Source organism: Arvicola amphibius, chromosome 5, assembly GCF_903992535.2.
Source record: "Arvicola amphibius chromosome 5, mArvAmp1.2, whole genome shotgun sequence".
In the NCBI taxonomy this organism is placed as follows: domain Eukaryota; kingdom Metazoa; phylum Chordata; class Mammalia; order Rodentia; family Cricetidae; genus Arvicola; species Arvicola amphibius.
This window is the reverse complement of record NC_052051.1, coordinates 101816552-101841988: the sequence shown is the minus strand read 5'-3', so window position 1 is coordinate 101841988 and position 25437 is coordinate 101816552. Positions and strand designations below refer to the sequence as shown.

The following is a 25437-nucleotide window of genomic DNA, read 5'->3' as shown; positions in this document are numbered from 1 at the left end:
CTGCCGGCTAGAGGCACGAGTCCTTGTGACAGGTACTAGAGTTAGATGAGGATGAGAAGGAGAGCTGGCACAGGAAGCAACATTTCAACACCAGAGGAGGTGCCAGTAATAGTATTGTCAGTTCCTGTTCCCTTAACTGGTCCTTCCCCTCTGCCTCAGTCGAAAGCCTGTTTCAAACATGGACTTGTATTGCTGCTTTAGCTACTAACTTGTAGGGACACACTCTATTCTGAACTTCACCCAAACATAATTATAGTGCACCAACTACTTGCAAGTCACTGTAACTGGGGACAGATATATTTATCCCTAGTCTAAAGACACAACTGACAGTCACCTTACAGAAATATTATATCCTAGCCAAAAGACATGCATTGCCTAGTTAGAAACCATTAAGGTAGATAATGGCATAAAGGCTCTGGAGAAATACAGTGCAGGATGAGGCAAATAACAAGGTGTGAGGAATTGTGATTCCTGACACGTGTATCTAAGATTTTGTCTGTTGATACGCACTCGGTAAATAGAGTGGAGAAGGTCAGGAACGGCAACAAGTGGTCTTGGATCCTAAAAGACTAAAGAACACGACATTTCTAGTCTATTGTGCAGTACTGATACAAAAACTTCAGCACCAATAAGGAATAAGACCGAACAAATAGCTCGGTAATCTGCTAGTGCTCTGACATTTAACTTCCTTTATTTTTACAGCCATTGAGATGGGCATTGGGGCACCTGACTGTAATCCTGGCATTTGGGAGGTGGAGGATAGTTTGGAATTCAAAGCTAACCTTGGGTACATGAGTTTGTGGCAAGCCTGGTCTACACAAAGAGCTGCAGGACTCTGTCTAAAAATCAAGAAAAAAAAAGTTACTAAAAGATGGGATGCTCACTGGGGCCCTACAGGAAGGTGCCCAGACCAAAGCTCACAATCTCAACAGCAGCTACCAGCCTGACTCCTTCCGACCCGGAAGGAACACTTCCAAGCCCCGCCTCCTAGGAGCAGAGAGGGAGGAGTCCATTAGGCTCCTGGTGACCCGCAGTCTCGGAGCATCAACACGGAAGTAACCTTCAGCCGGAAGTTCCTGGGCCCGCCTGAGGACGGGTGGGGGCGGGGAGCCGCAGCGGACTGCGGGCAGGATGGCGGCTCAAATTCCAATCGTGTCTGCCACTTCTACCCCGACCATAGCCAGGAACAGCAAGAAAAGGCCAGCCAGCCCTTCCCACAACGGCAGCGGCGGGGGATACGGCACCAGTAAAAAAAAAAAGCTCTCCGCCTCCAGCTTTGCTCAGGTACGTTGGCCGCACGGCCCGGGGGCGAGAGCGCATGCGCAGGCTCGAGAGGCGCCGAGAACGCTTGCGCGGGGCGGGGCGGAAGCTGCGGCGCGTGCGCAGTCCAGTGGGATGGTGCTGATTGGGAGGTGTGGCTCAGTTCCAGCAAGAGAACGTCGGAATTCCTGGTGGAAATTAGTATTTTTGAGTCATAGGCTGGATCTACGGCTTTGGTTAGAAGTCAGCCGCATCATAGCGTAAGGTGGGAGGTTATAATCGGTTTAGTAGAAGGGCCGCCCAGTTCTGTTAGGACTTGTTTTCTGTATCTCTCAGCAAGGGATGTTCGCGGACACCCATAGCGTTTCGGGCAGACACCCCGAGAGCCAGAGGGGTCGCCCCAGTGTGCATCATGGAGGAATACAAAGATGATTGATGCCAGTGGCTTCCTTCATTCTTTTTACCTGTGTTAAATCTGGAGGGTAAGAGGTTGAGGTCAAGCCGGGCGGTGGTAGCACACGCCTTTAATACCAGCACCGCGGAGGCAGAGACAGGCGGGTCTCTGAGTTCCAGGCCAACCTGGTCTGCAGAGTTCCTGGACAGCCAGGGAGAAACCCTATCTCAAAAAACAAACAAACAAACAAAAAGTAAGAAAAGAAAGAGGTTGAGGTCAATGACGAAAGTGTGGAGCACAGCGGGTTGATGCAGCAGACTGACTACAGCTGGCGGAGACCAGCAGTGGTTTGGTTGGGCTCGTGCTTTTCCCACTATCACTTTATGAGGATGGTTATGCTCCTCAGCTTGTGTGGTGCGTTTGCTCAGCGACTCTGTCATTGTCACCAGTTCTACCTCCTTTTTTGCATTTTCTGGGGTGTTTGCATGCAGTGAAATACACAAACCATACATAGTCTCCACATAAGAACATTCCTGAGAGGCCCAGAAAACTCCTGATCTTGTCCTCCTGCCTCAGCCTTGCAATTCTGTCACTATGTCCTTCCCTCCCTGCCACAAGTAACCACTTTTCTGCCCTCTCCTACCTCAGTTAGCTTTATCTATGTATCCCTTCTTCATCTGCTCCCCAAAACAGGGTCTGTCTGTAGTCCTGGCTAGCCTGGAACTTGCTCTGTAGACCAGGCTGGCCTCGAACTCAGGGATCCACTTGTCTGAATGCTCCACTCCCAGCTTGTTTGTTTGCTGGGGTATTATTATTATATCTTTGGTTGTTTTGTGTTTTGAAACAGGATCTCATTATGTTTCTCAGGCTGCCATAGAACTCAGTATGTATTGCAGGTTGGGATACAGACTTAAATTGCTGATCCTCTGTTTCAGGCTCCTGAATGTTGAGATACAGGCATGCATTATCATGCCCAGCTCTGTTATGTACTCTTGATTTGAGTCTTCATGAGCTGTATAGTGTGTATTCTCTTGTAGTTATCCATAATGTGATTTAATGTTCACTTATGCTGAGACCAAGCAATACAGTCACTACATTAAGATGAATTTCTGAATTTCTGTTCTTGATTTTTTTTTTTTTTTGCGTTTTGTTTTTTGATTCAGACTCTCAATAATATAGACCCTGCTGGACCTGGAACTTGTATATAGACCAGGCTAGCCTTGAATTTACAGAGACCCACCTGCCTTTTCCATTTCTAGGATTAAAGATCTGTTTTACCCTGCTCTTTGTGGGCCACCTTTGGTTTGGTTTGGTTTGAGACAGGATCATCTTGCCATGTAGACATTGCTGGCCTGAAATCACCGTATAGCCTAGGCTGGTCTTGTAGCAGTCTTCCTGCCTCAGCCTCCTTACGGGTATCTACTATACCATAACTGGTCTGAGTTAACATTTTCTTTTTTCTTTTTTCCAGTCTTTTGAGACAGAATCTTGCTGTATAGCCTAAGCTGACTGTACCCCAGGCTGGGTTTCTTATTCCAAATTACTATAAAATCAATCAGATCTGTTGTATTTGATTCATTTTGTTTGTTTGTTTGTTTTTTATTGTTTTGTTTTTCAAGACAGGGTTTCTCTGTGCAGCCCTGGTTGTCCTGGAACTTGCTCTATAGACTAGGCTGGCCTCCAACTCAGAGATCCGCCTGCCTCTGCCTCTGTCTCCTGAGTGCTGGAATTAAAGTCATGAACCATCACCCCCAGGCTGCTATGTTTGATCCTTAAATGATGACAAAACACCCAGGAGGAAGACAAGATTGTCCTGAAGTCCCAGACCCAGTCATGAGGGCTGCTGTTGGCATAAGCCATTGTTCAGCAGAGGCGGGTGGAGCCCCTTGCTCCAGTGTCTTACAGCAAGACTAGTATCGCTACCCTGGGATTTACACCATCATCCTTAGTAATGGGAAGAGAGCATAACCCTTAGTTCTGAGCATTACTTCCCCATCTGTCTTGGCCTTTCATGTCTCAGGGCTGGATGTTCCATCTCTTAAAGTCTCTTGGTGTTAATGGTACTTTCACGACATGGAAACCGTAGATCATCGTGTATCTTATTTTAACTGCGGCAGAGTATCATAGACTTGATTTTTCCCTCTGACTAAAGGCCTTCCTGTCATCCTGACTCAGTACTGACTCGGAGGTTGTGAATGGGAGAACGGGGAAGTAAGGGTGGAGTCACATGGGAGTGGGTTTAAGAGGAAAGACAAACAGAAACCAGAAAGCTCCCTGGGGTTTATCTGGGTAGAGGTGGCATAGAGCCCTACGCTGCTGGAGAAGCGGTAGCCCTTTCCATACTGTACAGCAAGTACTCTACCACTGAGCCAATTCCCAGACTGGCATTCCCTAGACTGCCGCCTGGAACAGCGAGCTCTGGTCACCCACACCCCATTACAGTCAGCAGAAACACTTTGTTTTGTGGGGTGACCTCCCCCTGGTAGAACTTTCCAACTGTCTGTCTAATCTACGCTGACTTTCTGCTGTGACTGCTTTGCCCAGGGGCCTCTGAAGACGGGGACACTGGAGCCCGCGGAGCTGTGCCCACAGCACTCTTGTCACGTCAGGTTTCTTTCCCCTTAGCACCCCTTTGTTTCCTTAGCAGTTTACCTTGTTTGGCCTAGATGACCTCTTTCCTCCTGACTGGAGGTCTCCTGAGATCCTCTAATTAGCAGCTTGTCCTTTCCCCTTTTACCCTGGATCACAGCCTCTTCAAACAGATTTCAGGGCCAGGCAGGTGGCTCAGTGGTAGAAGGGCTAATGTAGCAGTGCCCGTACTCTCGCATGTACGCCAATAAATACATGCAAGGAGATTTCAGTGTGAGACCCCCCCCCCTCTCTGGATCTCTCTCTCTCACTCTCTCTGGATCTCTCTCTGGATCTCTCTCTGGATCTCTCTCTGGATCTCTACGTAGCCCTGGCCCTGGAACTAGAGCTCTGTAGGCCAGGCTGACTTTGAGAGATCCGCTTGCCTCTGCCTCTCATACTGGAATTGAAGGCGTGCACCACCACCACCCAGCTCCAGTGTGTTTCTTAAGGTTTAAGGTTTGGCATAATGCTGGGACATCTGGAGTAATGGAGGGTGACGGGAGAACGACACTGAGGAGTGATGTGGGCAGAGGAGAGGAGTCCAGGCAGAGACCATGCAGAGACCCTGAGAGGAGTCTGAGAAGGTGTTTAACCATTCTGAGAACTGTTGTGACAGCAAATGACCCTCTCTTCTCATTTCTATTCATGTCACAGATCCCACAGAGAGGGCACACACGAACACGAACACATGTACACGCACACACAAGCACGCACTTTCTCAGGAACACAGTCTTCGCTCCTAGGTAAATGTTCAACAGAAATGAAAGCATGACAAGCTGTTCTAGTTTGCTTTCTTTCTTTTGGGGAAGGTTTTGCTTGAGACAGGCTCTCACTATGTAGCTTACATAACAGACTTGTTATGTAGACCAGGCTGGTCTCAAACTCCCAGAGATCTGCCTGCTTCTGCCTCCTGAGGCTGAGATTGAAAGTGTGTGTCAGCATGCCTGGACTAGTTTGATTTCTGTTTCTGTGGTAAACACCGTGATGAAAAGTAACTCATGGTAGAGAGGTAGGTGCTGTGTGTGGCAGCTTTGTTGATGACTGAACATTGAAAGTAGACCAAATGTTCAACAGAAAAATGGATAGATAGGTTTACCACATCCACACAGTGATTTCTTCTCTGATGAGAAAGAAATTGATGATGCAAACCACTGAGCCGTATAAAGGGATCAGAACTTCAGGTACGAGCCACATACTGTCAGATTTCTTTTGGAAGAAGTTCTGGAAGAAGTAGAAGTGATATAGCAGAATCAGCATGTTGGTTGCTCTCGGGTCTGGGAGGGATCAGCCGGGAAGGGGCAGGAGAGTATTCTGGAATGGTGGTGGTGTTCGGTGCCTCAGAAGGGTTTGGCTGTACCAGTGTCGGAAGGGTTTGGCTGTACCAGTGTCAGCACTGGAGACTCCTGAAACCTCTGCCTGACTTGTATGCAGCTCGCTCCGTGAAGACAATGCCTCTGTTCCTAAGATGTTTGTTTGGAAATTGGTTTAGAAGCCAGACAGCGTTTCTTACCTCTGCCTCTTTTCACTTGTGTTGTTAGTGTAAAGGCTTGTTTTAAAACTGCTTTGCAGGACACTGTGTTCCAGCGACAGCCAGCTGGCCCACGTCCCTCCAGCTTCCTCTTTTTCAGAATTCCCGTGTCCTGTTGTCCCCAAATGCAGACTTGCTCCAGCCTGGATTTTTCTGACCAAAATAGACCCTTGAGGTCCAGATTCTAAGGCTAGCTTTCCTATTTTGATACAGTTGATAAGATCATCAAGATATAAAGACCATGTGGTGTCATAGAATGGATTTAAATTGAAAAGGTGTGTGCTGTGCTGTGTAGCCTTAAACCAGTCTGCCTGTGCCTCAGTTTTCTGTAAGATGAGGATAGCCACACTTCCTTAGCAGTTGTCAGAGTTAATGAGACAGCAGTCCCTGGGCTTGGCACTAGGGGAACCAGGAAACCCGGCACCCGGGGTCCTGCTTGTGTCTGCAGTGTTCCTGCTTATATAGATGGTATTCCCCAGCCTCCCCGGCAGGCGCCTGCTGGAGCCCTGGGCCCCTTGCATGTCTGTCTTGTTGAGAGCAGATGTGAAGAACCCACCTGGATTGACTTCAGAGATTTTTTTTCTCTGTGTTTTAAGGGTGTCAGCATTGAAGCTGTGAGTGAGAATAAAATGGTGTCCTCTGAATTTAGCTCGGGGCCTGTAGAAAAAGCTGCCAAACCGCTGCCTTTTAAGGATCCCAACTTCGTGGTAAGCATATAAGATGCTATACAAATATAGGGGTGAACATCTGCATCTCAGCTCCGATGTAGCTGGGCCTGAATTGGGTCTGGAGTCCCCTTCTTCCTCAGTTTCATTTGATGGATAGATGGGATGGGGCTGGAAAGGCCCTTGTGATTTCCCAGTGTGCCAGGCCTTTCCAGAATTCCCCAGAGGATAGAACTTTGAGGGTGATCTTTCCCATAATTGTTCCCCTACGCTTTTACTGGCCTTCAGTTTTAAAAGAAGTTTGAAATAGATAACTAAAATAGGAGCACTCCTCACTAATTCCTTTAGATCTCTTTCATTCATGGGGGCTATATTAAATAATCAGTTTTAATGACCCAAATTATACCTTTAAACGATTATTTATTTTTTATTAATGAGTCGGCATCTATTATAACTGGAGTCTGCAAATACGTTAGTATTCTTTTCCATTTTATTTTTTAATCTTTATAGCACAAACAGAAATTTCCAGAAGGCTTGCCATACCATGATTAAAGCCTGCTTGGGTTTTCCAGGACCACTGGTGATTAGAAGGCCAAGTGACACACCCTCAGAGGGGAGTTTAGAGATGTGATCTCAAGGCGAAACCCAACTTTGTGGTAGACTTATTTTAAAGGGATGAGATCATAAGTGAATTCAACTAGGTTGAACCCAGGAAGGAATTTGCTTTCCTGTGTTCATGATGAGAAATAGCCATTTGTTGGTTTGTTTTCTTTTTCTTTCCCATTTGTTGCTTTTCCCTCTTTCTTTTCTTTCTTTCTTTCTTTCTTTCTTTCTTTCTTTCTTTCTTTCTTTCTTTCTTTCTTTCTCTTTCTCTCATTTATTTATTTATTTATTCATTTATTTATTTATTTTGAGAAAAAGTCTCCTATAGCCTAGGCTGGCCTCACACTCATCCTGTAACTGAGGCTGGCCTTGAACTTCCAGTCCTGCCTCCACCATGAATAGCTAAAATCCATGTTCTTCGAAACAAAGATAAAAGTATACAGTGAGGTATTTTTAAGTCTCAGCAACACAGCTGAGAGGTGCCTGACAGCTCTAACGAGCATGGTGTCGGGTTTGCCAGCCGCATCTTACACTGACTCGTCTCTTCTAACCCACTTTTCATTTGAGCACTCTGGCCACGGCGGCGCAGTAGCTGGCAAGAAGAACAGAACCTGGAAGAACCTCAAACAGATCCTCGCTGCTGAAAGGGCATTGCCATGGCAACTGAATGATCCTAACTGTGAGCATCTAGAGCCTTCCATGTGTTTGTAATGCAGACAGGAACTTCCCGACAACAAGCCTACGTTATTTGCTCATGTTTGTGTTGTTGCGGGAGATGTTCTCAGCCTGAGAACTGTAGGGTGGCGCCCATCCAGAGATATATGCATGCATCCCCTCTTCACCGAGCCTGGGTTGAGTCCGTTTGTTTAGTTTTTAGTGTCATTATTTAAAATTTCAATCTGGAGAAGCAGGTTCCGCTGTGATAATGATGATGTTTCTGGTAGATCTCTCGTAGCTTACCTGTAATGTGGGATTTGGGAGAGTTTCCATCAAGCAGCTTACAGGCCACACACTGACTCTCTGAGTAAATACCTCCTGCCTTAGTATGTCCAGACCTGGGCAGAGCCCGTTAGATGTTCTGTTCGACTACACTGGAAACTTCAGGTTCCAAGATCTCTCCACCTCCTGTCCTGCTCAGCGTCTTTCATGGGGTGACTCAGATGGTGACAAGTTAGTCATCTGGGTGTGGACCGCTTGAGTCTGGGTGTGTGGATCCAGTTAGTGGCTGTGTGGCCTTTCATCACTGGAAGCCCATTTGAACTGGAGACTGACACGGCCTATGGGCAGATGAACCTGGCAGTTGCACTGGGGTAGCTTGTCCCTGGGGCAGGGCAGGACCCTCGCTGAGGCCGGCACTCAGTCTGCAACCTACATAGTCTGCTATTTTTGAGAGACCTCCCTTGCTTCCCTGGTTAATCCCCGGAGGCTTCTGCAAGTGTGTAATCACAAAGGAAATCTCAGGACTGTTACCACTTGTCACCTTAGAATAAAGGAGAAGGAATTTGGATAGTTTGAAGGTTATTTGGTCATCTTTTTTCTTTTCTTTCTTCTTTTTAGACTTTAGTATTGATGCTCCTCCATCCTTTAAGCCAGCTAAGAAGTATTCCGATGTTTCAGGCCTTCTTGTGAGTATAATTACATCTGACTATATTAGCATTAAATGTAAGATTTCACAGTCAAGTCTGTCTAAACCAGTGGTCCTGCCTGGAGCAGGCTGTGACCTGAGTCTCTGGGTAGTCAGGAGAGGCCATTGCTCCAGAAAGCAAGACACAGAATTCTCACTTCTTTTTTTCTTTGATAGTTAACTATGTGAGACAGCATGAATGAGCAGCCATTTCTGCTTTTACTCTTAAGGTTTTAAAATACTGATTTTACACAATTAGTGGTACTTTAAAAAAAAATATCCTGGAGTGTGATGTAGCTCAGTGATAGAGCACCTGCCTAGCGTGCCTAACACCAAAGAGTGGATCTTGAAGTCAGAACAGGCAAACACAACTTTCTCAGCCTTTTCTCCAATGAAGTGGTATATGTAACCCACATATCTAAAAGAACCGGAGCACCCCTCTCCATGTGGTACTCTGGATCTGGTCCTCTGTCCTCCTTCCTAGCCCACCACCATTACCCCTCCCATGCTGCTGCATCAGAGTGGATAGGGGTGGGGTGCACTGAGCGCCTGCTTCCACTCTTGCCGAACAAGGAGTGGGTGCAGAACCTGTAAAGAGATTTCAGCTCACCTTCATCCTTCTTCATCTCTTAGAAATTCGAAAAGTGAGATTTTTCTGCAAATTATAGAAATGATGAAGCATGCTACTTCTAAAATTTACCTGTATATCATTTAAATGCTTTGCAGTTTAATGAGGATAGCTGCACCATCTGTCACAAACTGGCCAGATTAATTCTATACATTATACCAGGAAGTGTGCTTCTTCCGTCATTGCGTAATCTCCTCTCTCAACTCTTTCTGAGGTCTGCTTTTGTCTGAATTCATAGAGCTACGTGCTTGGGTTAGGTTGTTCTCCTGAAGGCTCATTTGCTGTGAACTTGGCTCCCATTATGGTGTTGAGCTGTTGAGAGGTGGGCCTGATGAAGTAATGATGCTTCTTAAGAATGGATTGCTTCAGGTCAGATCCCATAGGAATGGACTAGTTTCTGCAAGAGAGTGCCGTCATGAAAAGAGCCTCTTCTTTTCTCTTTTTTTGCTTGTACACATGCCTTTCCTTTGCTTAGCCTGTTCTCTTCACACCATGTTGAAATGTACCCACGTGGGGCTCTCACCAGGAAGCCAACATTGAGAGCTAACTAAACCTGTTTCTTCTTAGGACACACACACACACACACACACACACGACCCTGGAGCCAGGTGTCCAGCAGGCCACGTTTCTTTATAAAGCATTCAGTTCTTTTTTTTTTAAAAAAAGAGCAGTACAGAATGAACTAGAACATTGTTTCAGCTTTCTTTTTGTTCAAGTTTGCATGACTTATCTCTTGTGAGTGTTTTGCCTTTGTCTATATCTTTGTATTTAGAGGGAGTTTCTTATAGAGTGGGTCTTGCTTTGTACCTACCTGGCAGTGTGACACCAGATAGATTTATGTGGTTCACATTTCAGTGAGCATTACTGTGGGTGTGTAGTTGGAATTTTCTTTGGGCAGCCAACCAGCTCTCAAATAAGACACGGAAAATCATATTAATTATGACTGCTCAGCCTTAGCTTAGGTTTGTTCTACTCGCTCTTTTAACTTAATTTAACCTGTTTCTATTCATCTACGTTTTACTGTGGGCTTTTTACCTTTCTTTCATTCTGTATGTTCTACTTTCCTGGTCTTCCATGTCTGTAGGGCCCTGTCATCTTCCTTTCATTTCCTTTTCTTTCTTCCTTTCTTCCTGAGCTTAAACTCCTACTTCTACTTACTTTCTCTGTCCAGACCTCCCCATGTACACCTCCTCCCTCGCTATTGGCTCCTCAGCTTTTTATTACACCAATCAGGTGCCTTAGGCAGGCAAGGTAAAACAGCAACACATCTTTATACAAGTAAACAAATGTAACATAAACAAGTGCAACACATCTTTACATAGTTAAACAAATATTCTACAACATTTCTGCATTTTTGACTAAAGAAAGGTTTTAGCTTTAACATAGTAAGACTATATACAATAAGAACAATTATCAAGTAAGGATTACATTTACAATATCCAGTCCATTTGCATTTGGCAAATTCAGAGAAAATGCTCCATTATTTGTCCTATCTTGATGAGTCCAAAATTGTATACCTAATTTACTTTCTGTCCTAGCTTGTATTACCAACTCAAAATTACCTTTCTAGACCTCAAAATACTTTCTTAGATAAACAGTTTAAGCTTTTATATTTCTTAGCCTTATAAACTTTACATTTCTTATGTAAGCTTCTTTGTTAAATTTGGTAACAAGGAAAACTATCACTATCTCATTTTCAACTCCATCAGAGACACAGGAAGGCTATAATATTACCTGAGTAAACAGGAAGTGAAAAATAAGCAACTTCCAAAACTATAGAAGTAACAGAAACAGCTGGCTGCCTGGACAGTCACCCAATCTGTCAACAGTCAAGGCAAGGGCATTCTCTTGCCCAAATGGCTAACTGTGCCACAGTGAAAGCAAACTCATATGGAGGTTCTTTAACACCCATTATCCTTTTATGAAGCAGATTGGTTCTGCCAGGAGCAGACATGTCTCACTGTCATGAAAAACCTTAGATAATTAAACATCTTAAATGTCATATTCTGTTAGGTATCTGAAGCATTTGAAGATCACCTATCTATCTAAAATATATGCTTAACCTTGAAAACTTACCTAACATGACTGCAAGTGTGATTGTTATAGGTGACTAACTACTAACCTGCATTTTTAATTATCCTAAATAGTTTGTAATAATAACTTTCAAGGACTAGAACTTCATATTACATTTTTAAATGGACTTCATAAGTACAATACCTTAAAGAACAGTAGAAACATATATATGGTATAATAAAAATAACCTTAAATTTTATCAATATACAAAAATCCGTAGTATGGTAAAATATTTGAGATGAATAGTTTCTTTATACCCTATATTCCTATATCTCTACTAGATGATGACAAACATGACCCACCAAATAACCAAAAACCACCCACCCTATCTCTTGGGAATGTGGGCATTATATTCTCTAGACTGCTTCCTGTTGTCTGGGGGTCAGTGGCATCCCCAGGGAACCCTAAGAAAATTGAGATAATGGTCAGGTCCTAAGAAAACTAGATATAATATTTGTTGTTCCGTGTCTGTCATGGGAAAGTGCAAGGCTTATCTGAAGTCCTGGCTAGAGTAGTCTATGAGGCTGGACCATCTCAGCTAGCAGCCTTGATGTTGTTCTGAATGCAGAACTCTGAAAAAACTGCAGCAGAACTTTATCTGAAAGCCTGGGTCACCTCAGCCACCTGTTTTCATTGGTATCTGGTCCCCTTGCTCAGAAAATACACAGATTTTTAAAGATAACCTACTGTATTAACACAAGTATGGACTCTGCATTGTACAAAAGCCAGCCAAAGATTTTTGTTTGTTTGTTTGTTTGTTTTATGTTTGATTAGGTAAAAAAAGATATCTGTCAGCTTTATGTTTGTTTGAACTGGATAACCAAACCTCTATCCATGTCATATGAAAGGATGGCATGTAATAATAACTCATGAGGATTCTGTAACCAACAAGATTGATTATGTCTCATCCGGTCTCAGAGTTGTTCCCATGTCAAGGGATCAGCATATGTCACCTGTCTTGTAGTTTTTCTAGGTTTAATTCATTATGACAGTAGCCAAGATTTTCAGGGAGTCCTCCCCAATCAAATCTGGTCTCTATTAATGTTGAAGGAATTCACGGCCTTTCTTTTCCTCTGGAAACAAAAGCATAACCTTTTCCCCAACGCAATACACTTTTTGAATTCCACTTTAAAGTTAAGATATCTAGGCTGGCTTAATTCAGCAGTTCCTTTTACAATCCATGTCCCTCAGCAGCTGCCGTTCACTCATCAGCATTTAAAAACTTCAAAGTCAACAAAGCACCATTCAGGATCCAGACTCCCTCTGTATTTCCCGTCCTTACACGGCTTATTCTTTTCATATTACTTCTTCTTTAAAGACTTTACATAATTATTTTTAAACTATTTATTTTTTCCTATGACTGTCTTTACCCATTTTTCTTTCTTTTTTTAAATTGATATTTATTGAGCTCTACATTTTTCTCTGCTCCCCTCCCTGCCTCTCCCCTCCTCCCTTCAACCCTTCCTCAAGGTCCCCATGCTCCCAATTTACTCAGGAGATCTTGTCTTTTTCTACTTCCCATGTAGATTAGATCTGTGTAAGTCTCTCTTAGTGTCCACATTGTTGTCTAAGTCCTCTGGGATTGTGGTTTGTAGGCTGGTTTTCTTTGCTTTATGTTTAAAAACCACCTATGAGTGAGTACATGTGATAATTGTCTTTCTCTGCCTGGGTTACCTCACTCAAAATAATGTTTTCTAGCTTCATCGTGTAAATGTACCACATTTTTCTTATCTATTCTTCGGTCGAAGGTTATTTGGGTTGTCTCCAGGTTCTGGCTATGACAAACAATGCTATGAACATAGTTGAGCACATGTCCTTGTGGCACAATTGAGCATCCTTTGGATATATACCCCAAAGTGGCATTGCTGGGTCTTGAGGAAGGTTGTTTCCTAATTTTCTGAGAAATCGCCACACTGACATCCAAAGGGACTGTACCAACTTGCACTCCCACCAGCAATGCAGGAGTGCTCCCTTTTCCCCACAACCTCTCCAGCATAAGTTGTCATCAGTGTTTTTGATCTTGGCCATTTTTACAGGTGTAAGATGGAATCTCAGAGTTGTTTTGATTTGCATTTCTCTGATGACTAAGGATGTAGAACATTTCCTTAAGTGTCTTTCAGCCATTTTAGAGTCCTCTGTTGAGAGTTCTCTGTTTAGGTCTGTACTCTATTTTTTTTTAATTGGATTATGTGACTTTTGGTGTCCAATTTCTTGAGTTCTTTGTATATTTTTGAAATCAGACTTCTGTCTGATGTGGGGTTAGTGAAGATCTTTTCCCATTCTGTAGGCTGTCATTTTGTCTTATTGACTGTGTCCTTTGCTTTACAGAAGCTTCTCAGTTTCAGAAGGTCCCATTTATTAATTGTTTCTCTCAGTGTCTGTGCTGCTGGGGTTATATTTAGGGAGTGGTTCCCTGTGCCAATGCGTTCAAGTGTACTTGCCACTTTCTCTTCTATAAAGTTCAGTGTGGCTGGCTTTATGCTGAGGTCTTTGATCCATTTGGACTTGGGTTTTGTGCATGGCTATAGATATGGGTCTGTTTTCATTTTTCTACATGCAGATATCCAGTTATGCCAGAACCACTTGTTAAATATGCTTTATTTTTTCCATTTGATATTTTTTGCTTCTTTATCAAAAATCAGGTGTTCGAAGATGTGTGGATTGATATCCGGGTCTTCTATTTGGTTCCGTTGGTCCTCCTGTCTGTTTTTATGCCAATATCAGGCTATTTTCAGTACTGTAGCTCTGTAGTAGAGTTTGAAGTCAGGGATTGTGATGCCTCCAGAAGTTCTTTTATTGCCCAGGATTGTTTTGGCTATCCTGGGTTTTTTGCTTTTCCAAATGAAGTTGAGTACTGTTTTTTCGAGGTCTTTGAAGAATTTTGCTGGGATTTTGTTGGGCTTTTTTTTTCTTTCTTAAGCATCTACTTACACTGTAACCTGTTTAAAGTTTTTCCAGTCTGGACCTGTTTTACTGTTCACTCAAAGTGTTTTCTGACCATGTGAGCAAAACCTTAAACTGCTAAGTGGCAGCCAGGCCCTCCACTGTGCGGCTCTAGTCACTGGCTACATCCCCACTCGGGTCCGTGAGAGCCGAGCCTTAAGCCAAGAGCTGCATTTAACTGCCCCAGCTCTAGGAATTAGGTGCACACCGGGGCAGGCATTTTTACTTGCTGTTTCTACTTAGCATTCTGGTTGTTCAAGTGCTCTGCTGCACAATAGCGCCTCTTAACGGAGCTGTATTTTTTTTGTCAGCTTCCTCAGACCCTATGTGGAAATTTGGGCCTCACATTGGGCGCTGTATGTAGTTGGAATTTTCTTTGCATCACCAATCATCTCCCCAATAAAAATATGGAGAATTATTATTAATTATAAATGGTTGGCCTTAGCTTAGGCTTGCCCCACTAGCTCTTTTAACTTAATTTGACCGATTTCTCTTCATCTACGTTTTACCTCAGGGCTTTTTACTTTCTTTCATTCTTTATGTCCTATTTTCCTGCTTCCTCCATGTCTGTCTAGTTTGCCCCTGTTGTATTCTTTTTTTTATTCCTTTCTTTCTGAGCCTAACTCTTACTTATTCTCTCTCCCCAGAAGTCTTGCCTATCCCTCCTCCCTTGATACTGACGATTCAGCTTTTTATGAGACTAATCAGGTGCCTTAGGCAGGCAAGGTAAAATGGCAACACATCTTTACATAATTAAATGCAACACATCTTTGCATAGTTAAACAAATACTGTGCAATATGGATGAATTTAATCCACCTGTTTTCTTTGATCCATCTACATACCTTTATCCCTTGTTTTGATCATGTGTTGGTCTAATTGGGCACTTTTAAACACTTTGGAGCAGTTTAGTTTACAGTAAGAACTGAGAGGCTTGTCCAGGGGGAGTTCTCACGCTCCCAATTCAGCTCATTCTATTATTAACACCTGAGGTGGGTTTATGATTAGTGAACCACTAGAGATGGCATTGTTACCACAGTTTATTAATTTTTTTAGTTTGGGGCCAGGTGTTGCCTAGTGATTAGCTTTGCCTCATGTGCAAAGGATGGTTTGATCCTCAGTACCACCAGCTGAGAAGGAGCATGAGAGAGAAAGGCAGGCCGGGAAGAGGTGGGAGATGAAGAAAGAAAGGCAAATATTTTTAGATTCTGCCCAAGCCCAGTGTCCTCTCTTGTCAAGGATACCATATCATCTTTAGTTCTCATAACTCTTTAGACCACTCTTAACTGTGGCACTTTCTCAAATTTTCCTTGTTTTTAGCAGCTTTGTCAGAGGTGTGTGTGTGTGTGTGTGTGTGTGTGTGTGTGTGTGTGTGTGTTTTGAGATGGGTAGTCTGCTGAACTTCTCTTGCTTGTCGTGAGCTCCTGAGCTCTACCGCGTAAGCGCTGGGACTATAGGCCTGTGCCACCACAGCTGGTTGCAGGTCAGGTTCTTTACAGAGTACTCTGCTATGGAGCTGTGCCACGCGCTTTCCTCATGAGGAAGCTAGGCTAACTGGGCATTTTAATTCTTATTTATGCCCCCCCCCCAAAAAAGATGAGTGGTTGCCCTCCTAGATCTAATGCTCATCTTGCCACATTGAGTTTGTTTTCAGCCTTACACTGCTTTTTCTAGAGTATGAGGCTCGGGTACTAATCCCTTTCCAGCGCATTCTTGTTCTTTGTTGTCATATTTACTTCTGCATAAGATAGCACAAAATAGACTATTAGTTCTTGCTTTAGTTATCTTTTAGAGAAACAAAATTTTTGAAGAATTTTTTCTTTGTTTATTCTATTTCCAGCTTTCTTCACTGGGTTGTGTATGTCCATCTAGCAATCTGATCCCACAGCTTTTCACTAGAACTACTTTCTGAGTCTCCCATGATTTCTGTTTCCTCGGCCATTGGTCTCTGTACCCTCTTTTCTGTTGAATGTGTGCTGTGCTCATTTCAGTGATTGTCTGAGGCAGGAAACCTGGTGTGGCCCCATTACTATTCTATCCTGAAATGGGGATCTTGCCCTGTGTCATTTTGAGCAGCTGGAAGTCATGGCTTATGAACAGACTCAGAAGCTGGCTCCTTGGCATATCCGCTTTTTTCTGAACCCTGGCAAGCAACCATCAGCTGGTACAGTGGTTCTCACCTGTGAAGAGGCATGAGCGCCATTTTGAAGACCATTATTTCAGGCCTTTGTGGCATCAGCAGAGGTCTTGCTATATATATGTTACCTAAGCTCTGACTATAAGAATTAAGGTTTTAAGAACTTATAAAGAACTCTACTCCCAAACCACTGACAGATAGTTCTTTAAAAGAAGTGGGGAAGAGCTAGGCAGTGGCAGAGGAAATATGGGTGATCAGGAGTTCACCTCATTGGTAGCTGGGAAAACACGATCAGACGGAAGGACTGAGAATGTTTGTATATTTCAGGCTGGATGAAGAGATTGTGTGTTTGTACACTGTTCTTTGGGAGTAGGAAGGGTATTGATGCAGCTCCCTTGAATGACAACTTGGCACATTTTCTTAAAGAAAACAAAGAAAGAAAGAAACCTATGACCTGGCAGTTTGCCTTCTGTGCAGCTCCCCAGAGAAATAGGATGTGCAAGAAACTTACGCAGAAATGTTTCTGAACGACTATTAGCAAAGTGTTGGGGGGTCCCATGATGGTCTTTTGTTGAGATGTGTTGCTGTTTTCTGTGAGTTGGATTGATGTGGAACAGTTCCAGGGTACATTCTTGACTAGAAGATGCCAAGCAGTGTGGATTGTATGGTAAAGACACACACACACACACACAGACACACACACACACACACACACACACACACACTGGGTAATTTCTCTGATTGGTTTATCTAGTAAGACATACATTTTGAAAGCCTGGAAGGATCCCCACCAACAGTGGCTTTCTCGGGGGAAGCCAAAGACTCTGAGGTAGAAGATGCTGGTGAAGGGCTCTTTCTCTCTGTGAAAAGCTTTAGTTTCATTCTTTAGATGGCAGTAATTCAGCTTGCCTGGGCACAGGAGGAAGGCATGGGTGTGTCTTACACCTGCGTTTTACAAAGCTATGATGAATGCTGTGAATCTAGAGGCTCTGGGGGTTGTGAACACTGCCTGTCATCCTAAAGCTAGGGCAAGGCAGAAGCAGTTTGCTGAGTCCCCATGGGCAGGCGGCCTGTTGTTTTCTTCCAGTCTCAAGGGACAGAATCCAGAGGAGGGTGGGATATTCTTTACTCATCTGGCTTAGGGATATGGTTTGGCTTACTCCTTTCTATTCAGAACACTGCGTGTTGACTCCTGGCTCTAGCCTGTTCCAGCTTTTGTCTGTGACCATTTTGTCTGTGCCACAAGGTCTCTGTGTTCTAAGTTGTTTATGTGGTGGCTTTCTTGGCATGAGGTGTGAACTCAGGTGGCCAACTCAGCACAGTGTAGTGGCAGGAGTGAGGCTGCCACACATGAAGCCCCAGTGAGGCTGACCGTAGCTTTATCTGTGGAGTCAGGTAATCCATGCCAAGTTCATGTCCTGCACCCTCTGAGAACATGAGGATGGCTTGCCCCACCAGAGAGCTCACCCAACTACTGCATAGCCACGAGCTCTCTGAAACAGCTTTGTTACTGCTTCTCAAATCGAGCCTTTCCCTGTGTTGCTGTCAACAAAGGAAACGTAATTCACAGTAGACTATGTCGGACAGCATTCCTCCCATCCTCTGGCCCTTCCCTGTCTCTCTGCTCCTGTCCTTGAGCCTCAGAAGGGAGAGATGGTCGGCCGAGCACTCAACAGCCCCTTATTCTCAGCACTTTGATGATTTCTGAGTCTCTGCAGAGGTGGGAGTCAGAAGGCTGGGATATGTGACCATTATGAAACGAGTCTCGGATCTGCAGTTTGCAATCTTCGAGATACCAATAAGAAGTGTCCCAGGATCTGGTGGGGCTGTTCCTCTTCCCCCAGACTGTCCCTTGGAATGTTCCTCAAGTCTGGAAAGATAAATGTGTCTGCCAAAATGAGCAATTTAGTGGGTTTTTTCCTTTCAGTTTTTTGAGAAAGTTTCTCTGTAGCTTTGGAGCCTGTCCTGGAACTCACACTTTGTAGACCAGGCTGGCCTTGAACTCATAGATCTTCCTGCCTGTACCTCCTGAGCACTGGGATTAAAGAGCGCTGGCTTTAAAGGCCTGCACCACCACTGCCTGGCACAATTTAGTGTTCTTGGTGACAGTGAAACATAACGAAGATGTATTTTACTTTGAGTAAAGTAGAGAAAGATTAAAGTTGTGCTTAAAATATCTCCACCAACAACTTTCTGCCCTTCCCTCGCCTGTTTCTCTCCCAGGCCAACTACACAGACCCTCAGAGCAAGCTGCGGTTCAGCACCATCGAAGAGTTCTCCTACATTCGCAGGCTGCCGTCTGATGTCGTCACAGGCTACCTGGCCCTGAGGAAGGCCACGAGCATCGTTCCCTGAGCTGGGAAGTGGAGATGAGGTGGAAATGACCTTGAAAACAGACTCTGCCCTTGTGGTTTTGTTTCAGGGAAACAGATGTGTTCTGCTGTCAATCCAAGAGTGTCAGCTCTGTGTCGTGCAAAGATTGCCTGGCTTTACCATGAGGGGCTTTCTGACTTTTTTCCTCCAAATGTGATGTTCCTCTTTTAAGTCATACTTCAGTTGTTGCAAGTAAAAATTGTTTGATAAGAAAATATAGTAAACTTATGCATTTAAATTAATTCAGGCAAGTCGGATTTGGTTTGCGAGTTGTAAACACTTGTCAAACATTTTCAATGAATGTGCAATAAAAACAGGTGTGGATCGTCCTGGACCTTAGCCAGCATGCCAGCCCTTCCCCGGATCAGAAACTTCTGTTTTCTGCTGTGCTGGCAGGAGTTTGAAACTTTAGAAGACTTTACCCATCATGGCATGCCTGCTGGCGGTTTGTCTCTGCTACATGGTGAATTGAGGCATTGGCCTCCAGAGCCCAAATGATAAATCTAGCCTTAAAAGGAAAAGCAGTCGAAGAGACAGATTTTGGAGGCCCAGCAATTAAGATCACCTGTTGCTTTTGTAGGGGACCCTCGTTTGGTTCTTAGCGCTCACGTGGTGACTCACAACTGTCTCTAACTCCAGTTCCAGGGCATCCAACCCCTCTTCTGACCTCCAAGGACACCGAGTGTGTGCATACATACATGCAGACAAACTCTCGTAATTATAAAAATAATACAAATATTTTTTAGAATTTGTGTTTTCTTCTCGAGACCACACTGATATCCATCCACACTGCTCTGACTTGAGTCCTGCTAATACATGCTACATGTCTCCTCTAGCAGAGGAGCCACGAGGTACACCTTAGAGTGGCCAGATGTTAGAGACTCTGCTGGAGCTGGGGAGAGGAGAACCATGCCACGGTCGTTACCTTTCCTGCAGTGACCACGTGTCTGGCACGGAGGATGCGTGTCCACGGCTATGGGGCAGGCATGAGGCAGCTGGCTGCACCGCAGCCACGGCCATGAAGCAGAGAACAGACAAAGGAGGCTGGACTGGAACCCCTAAGATCTTCCTCCAGTGACCCACGTCCTCCAGAGGGACTCTTCCACTGTGGCAGAGCTCTCAACAGTCTCCTAAAACTGGGCCACCCACATTCAGGTAACTGCACCCTGTCTTTGAGGGGAAGTGCGTGTCCACCCAGCCTTCAAGTGTGATCTGTAGCGGATGAGACCTAACAGAGGCCACGCTATTTCCCAGCAGGTACCACTGTTCAGAGCCGGCGCCTCTTAGGAGGAGGCCTCCAGTCATCAAACAGCACAGGGGCCCTGTGGAGAGGTCACAGATGTCTTCTTACATGAAACAATGTGATTTCCAATAATGTCCTCATCTGAGAGGGTGTGTGGGCCTTATTTGGATCCTGGCTCAAACAAAAAGCTTAGAATACTCCCGAGACAGTTCTGAACGTAGGTTTTGATGTGTGAGGATGTGTAGGGATATTTAGGATCACTTTTAATTGGGATGCTGGTGTCACAATGTTAAAGGAACGGGTTCGTATTTTAGAGACAGAGGCTAAAACATTAATGGACAGAGCAGTGTGGTATCTGTGATTTGTTTTAGGATGATGTGGGAGAGGAAATAGATGGAAGTAGTGTTGAGACGAAACTGGCCGTGAGTCAACTATTGTGTGCTAAGTACACGGAAGTTCATTACACTGTTCTGCTCTGTGTGTATTCTAATTTCTCTATAATAAACTTAACAAGGATGTGGTATTTTTATTACCAACAGTACCCACTTTCTGAAACTTCTCAAACAAAGAGGAGATTAGGGAGAAAGAACCACAAGGCAGTGACGTTGTCCTGTCAGTGGTCCGAATTGAGGTCATCTTTGCTGTCTTGGAGTCAGAGAACTGTGTGGGTCAGCTTTCTGTTGCTGTGTCAAAGACCTGAAAAAGTTAGAACATTCATGATCCAGTCAGCTCTCAAGTGAGCTGCAATCCGGGGACCAGGCCTTCAATGCATAAGCTTTTTGTGGGAGCGGGGGTACTAGCAGCTTTTGGGGTATAGTAAATTGTAGGAGACAGGGCTTGGGGTGCATCAGGATGGCTTCTGTGGCTTGAGGAAACACCTGTCAATCGTATTCCTGACAGTAGCTGCACATGAGGTCTGGAGTCTGTCAGCACAGATCCATCTGTTCTCTCTACAGAACTTCCCAGAGAGCTGAGCGAAGAGTTTGGCAGAAACAGTCGAACGGATACATGCAGAACATCGTGTTCAATGTCTGGCATTGCCCCTGAAGGGGCCTTTTCTTTAGAAAGGCCACAAACTCATCTTTATCTCTGGCTAGCAGTTTCCTCCCATTTGTTGTCACGACTGATGACAGTCACCGCGGCTGGGCTGGCCTGCTACAAAAAGCCCTTGTAATATTCCACGCCGCAAAACCCCAGGCCGCACTCGCCGGCGTGCATCCTGCAAACACACACGAGGAAGTTCGTTCATCAAAGTACTGAGCACAGGCAGGCTGTTGGGGTGAGAGGAACTGCTGTCCCTGATCTTTAGCTGGGCTTGTGTCTCACTGAGGAAGGAGGGGAGGAGACGCTGTCTTAGGGTTCATGGTGCTGTGATGAAGCAGGCTGACGTAAGCAACTGGGGGTGGGAAGCGTGCCTGTCAGCTTACACTTCCATCGCCTGGAGGCAAGTGCTGATGCCCTGGCCACAGAGCGGTGCTGCTTGCTGGCTTGTTCCCCATGGCTTGCTCAGCCTGCTTTTTTATAGAACCAGGACCACCAGTCCAGGGAAGGCACCACCCCGATCAATCACTAGTGAAGAAAATGCCCCACATGCTTGCTTACAGCCTGATCTTCAGAGGTGTTTATTTCCTCAGTTGAGGTTCCCTCCTTTAGAGAACTCGCCAGCACAGACACATCCCAGGGGCTCCTGCTGCCCCACAGGTGAGCTCTTTGGCGGAGCACTCAGAGCTGAGCCTGAGTTACATTTTGTTCCACTTCTACCACTGACCAACCCTGTGGTCTAGTCCGGGTTCTAGTTCAGTCTTAAGTTACTAATCCCTCAAAATGCCCTTCTTGATAGACTCAAACAGGATTAGAGTCAAACTCACAAGGTGACCTTCAGCCCCTGAGGATCTGGCTGGGATCTGCCGCCTCCCTCAGTCTGTGTATTAGAAAGGTGGGTCTTTCCCAACCCGGACCTTCTCATTCCTCTTGGATGGAAACTTGTAACCCACTGGTGGCAACTGGACGTGCTGTGACAGCTTGCCACAAGCTGACCTCGGGTCAGCCAGGAAATGGGGTTGCAGATGTAGCTTTGCCTCACACGCTCAAAGCCTGGCGTCCATCCCCAGCGCTACCGAAAACCACCCCTGCGGCACACACCTCTAATCCCAGCGCTCTGGAGGTAGAGGCAGGAACTCAGAAGTTCAAAAGTCAGCCTCAACTACATAGTGAGCTTGAAGCTAGCCTGGGCTACATGGGGAAAGCAGGAAATAAACATCTGTAACGGAGACCAGGAGGGAGTGAGGCATGGTGGGTTGAGCAGAGACCCTGATGGACAAGCTCCTGCAGAGGCAAGAACAAGGAGCCCAGCAAAAGTGTTTGCTGAGCCTCCTAACCACCCTTAGTCCTTTATGCCTCCTTTCGTATTCCTTGTGTTTCCTGCTGTTGTCAATTCCCTCTGGATAACAGGCCAAAAATGTTTAAAGACAAACAAAAATTTAGGGCTAGTTGTCCACTTGTGTTGGTGACTGGGCAGGGTGGAGACAGGGAACTCTTCTTCTACTGTAAACACAGAACTCCTGGATCCACCTGGGTTCCTTCCATGACTCAGTGGCTTCTGTTCCAGCTGCAGACAAAGAAAGCTCTTCCTGGAAGAGCCGATGTTTTCCTGGCCTACAGGATGCTGGCTGCTGACAGGTGCACAGTGGGCACCGAACATAACTCTCTCCCCACTGGGGTCAGAAGATGAGTCACATCCACCAGCCTGGTGACTTGACATCTTGGCTCGCTCCATCATGCACGTGGGACGGCCTGGCCTAGGGTTGTGCGGTGTGGAACACTGGAGGGCTTTTGCAGCAATCCAGTCGAGACCTTGGTGAGTGATATCTCCCCTAATAACAACCGGGGAGGAAACTGGTAGCTGGAGATAAAGAAGAGAGCTTCTGGTCTTTTCAAAGAAAGAATCCAAAGACAGCACAGAGTACTGTGTACAAAGTATATAGTTGCCCGCACTTCTTACTTGACTGTGGTCAGCTTTGTAGAGAAACTGTAGCCTGATTATTTGTGTGCTGAGTGCTCATTTGTCCCATGACGGAAGCAGTCTCAGATATTGGGCCATTCACACAGGAAACATGGCTGAGCCTGCCCCGGGGCCTCTGGGAAGGAGAGGGAGGGAGAGTGTGTACTGACTCTGCAGGGCTCCATCGCTGACCACTTCCCTTCCGCCATGGCGCAGCGCCGAACCAGGCTTCCCCTCATGTGCTGACACTGTGCTCTTCTGTAGCCTCAGAACCAGGAACACAACGAGCTTCTGCTATTTTCCGTTTACCCAGTGTGTGGTGTTCTGACACAGTGGCAGGAGACAGATCAGCACGAACACCATTTTATAGTCTAAATAAAGTAAGAAACTATTCAAATGATTCCTGTCAATGGTTCCTGTCAGGGAGGTCATAGGTGAATTTTAGGGAGGGAATAGATTGTTTGGGGGTGGGGTTGGCCAAGAAGGTGAGCTTAAATATTTGGAAAGAGAGAGAAATTTGCTTTAACTCAAGGTTAAAAGACTGCTGATGGTTCCCCCCCCCCCCCCCGGAACTCGGGCTCACATACTTGGTGTGGGACCCACCCCCTTCTACTCCATAAGCCCACCTCCATCAGGACACAGGGGCCCCTTCCGTCCCTGAGTCAGTGAGCTTCAGCCATTCCTGAAGGGCAGTGGCCATTTCTAGGAGAGCACAAAGCATCTGTTGTCAGGTGTGTCGCATGCTCCCAGCAGTCTAGAGTGCTCCCCTCACACCCAGAGAGCCTGAAGTTCAAGAGCTGAAACAGCCCAGCTCCCAGGGAGCAGGGAGGGCCACCAGCCAGGCCTCTCTGTCTGCACACAGGGCACCTCAGTCTCTGCTTCCCCCGAAGAAGATTGGCATGGAGCTACCTGAAGAGGGTAAGGAGGAGACAGGGACTTTGTGCGGGTGAGCACACCCACGTTATCCTCAGTGTATGATCCCGCACTGCAGTGATGGCCCCCAGGAATCGAGTCAAATGTGTCTAGAGCAGTGGTTCTCAACCTTCCTAATGCTGCAACCCTTTAATACAGTTCCTCACGTTGTGGTGACCTCCCAACCATAAAATTACTTTCCCTGCCACTTCATAACTAATTTTGCTAGTGTTATGAATTATGTAAATATCTGATATGCAGGATTTCTGATATTTGAGCATGACAACCCACAGAGGTTGAGACCCATAGATTGAGAAACGCTGCTCTAGATATTGCTGACAGGATACTTTTGAGATGGGTCTCAGATCTTCTGAGGGCCTCCAAGAAGACGAAAAAGAATGAGGTCCCCAGTACCTTACAGAACCGTGTGTCATGCCTGCTGTTTCCTGAGGAACCCTGACCAATACACTTGCTTGGCAGGGACGTTTGGATAGATACATTTAATTAAAGCCACTTTTCACTGGCATTACCAGACCTACCAGTGAGTCTCACACATCTTACGTGCTTTTTAAATTTCTGGGTAAAAATCCAAATTACAAGAGCGAAGATGTTTGATGTCTTTGTCAGCTGTGATGTTTCTTTAAATGTTTGCTTTGTTCCTTTAGGAGTCATTGAGTCTAACGGAAGTGGATTTGTGTCGATGAACCTGCTGGGTCCAAGGTGGGAGCAATAGACAGCGAGGTTCCTTTCATTTTTGAAGATTTTCTGACCCATTGTCATTCCAGAAACACTAGTTTTTGTTTTGCCTTTTAAATCAAAGTAACAGAAGATGGGAGGCTGGGGCGGGGCGTCGCTCGCCCGTCCAGGGCTGGGGCCGGAGCAGCGCTTGCCTTCCAGACATAAGCACTTGAGTCTGAGCTCTAGCGTCTGGCCAGAGTGACCGGGCACACCTGTAATCCTCCTGCGGGGGAGGTGGAGGCTGGAGGATGCCTAGAGCTTTCAAGCCAATGAGGCTGGCAGAATTGGGGAGCTTTGGGCCCAGTGAGCGGTTCGGTCTCAAAAATAAGATGTTGAGTGATAAAGACCCCTGATATCAACCTCTGGCCTCCACACACATGCACATAACATCATGTGCACATTTGCTCATATACATATCCGAACACCTGTGTGTGCACACACAAACATGCACACACACACACACACACACACACACAATCAGAGTAAGCCAGGTCTGTAAGGGCCAGAATATGAGTTGTAAGGTTGTAAGTTGTAAGTGTGCCCTGTCTCGGTATGCAGCTCTCAAGGAAGAGCCCAGCCCCCATTCTGCTCTTGGTGACAACCAGGTTGTGTGGGTTGCTCTTGTAAGCAGGTCACATGCTGTGTCCTCAGTACTCACAGAATGTTATTGCCTCATTATTAACCAC

At 45.5% G+C, this 25437-nt stretch overlaps 1 protein-coding gene across 1 annotated transcript; it reads left to right on the top strand.

The window, feature by feature from the left end:
- The first annotated feature begins 1044 nt into the window (after nt 1–1044).
- Nucleotides 1045–19099, top strand: Ino80c (INO80 complex subunit C). The gene is made up of 5 exons (XM_038331646.1): nt 1045–1284; nt 6410–6520; nt 7649–7760; nt 8639–8706; nt 18708–19099. The coding sequence occupies exons 1-5, from the start codon at nt 1132–1134 to the stop codon at nt 18837–18839; spliced, it is 576 nt and encodes a 191-aa protein (XP_038187574.1). The 5' UTR covers nt 1045–1131; the 3' UTR covers nt 18840–19099.
- The last annotated feature ends 6338 nt before the right edge of the window (nt 19100–25437 follow it).

Coding starts and splice junctions, on each gene's coding strand:
- Ino80c (XM_038331646.1), top strand. CDS start 1,132: ATGGCGGCTCAAATTCCAATCGTGTCTGCCACTTCTACCCCGACCATA. Junction 6,521..7,648: donor TTAAGGATCCCAACTTCGTG/GTAAGCATATAA, acceptor TTTTCATTTGAG/CACTCTGGCCACGGCGGCGC. Junction 7,761..8,638: donor GCAACTGAATGATCCTAACT/GTGAGCATCTAG, acceptor TCTTCTTTTTAG/ACTTTAGTATTGATGCTCCT.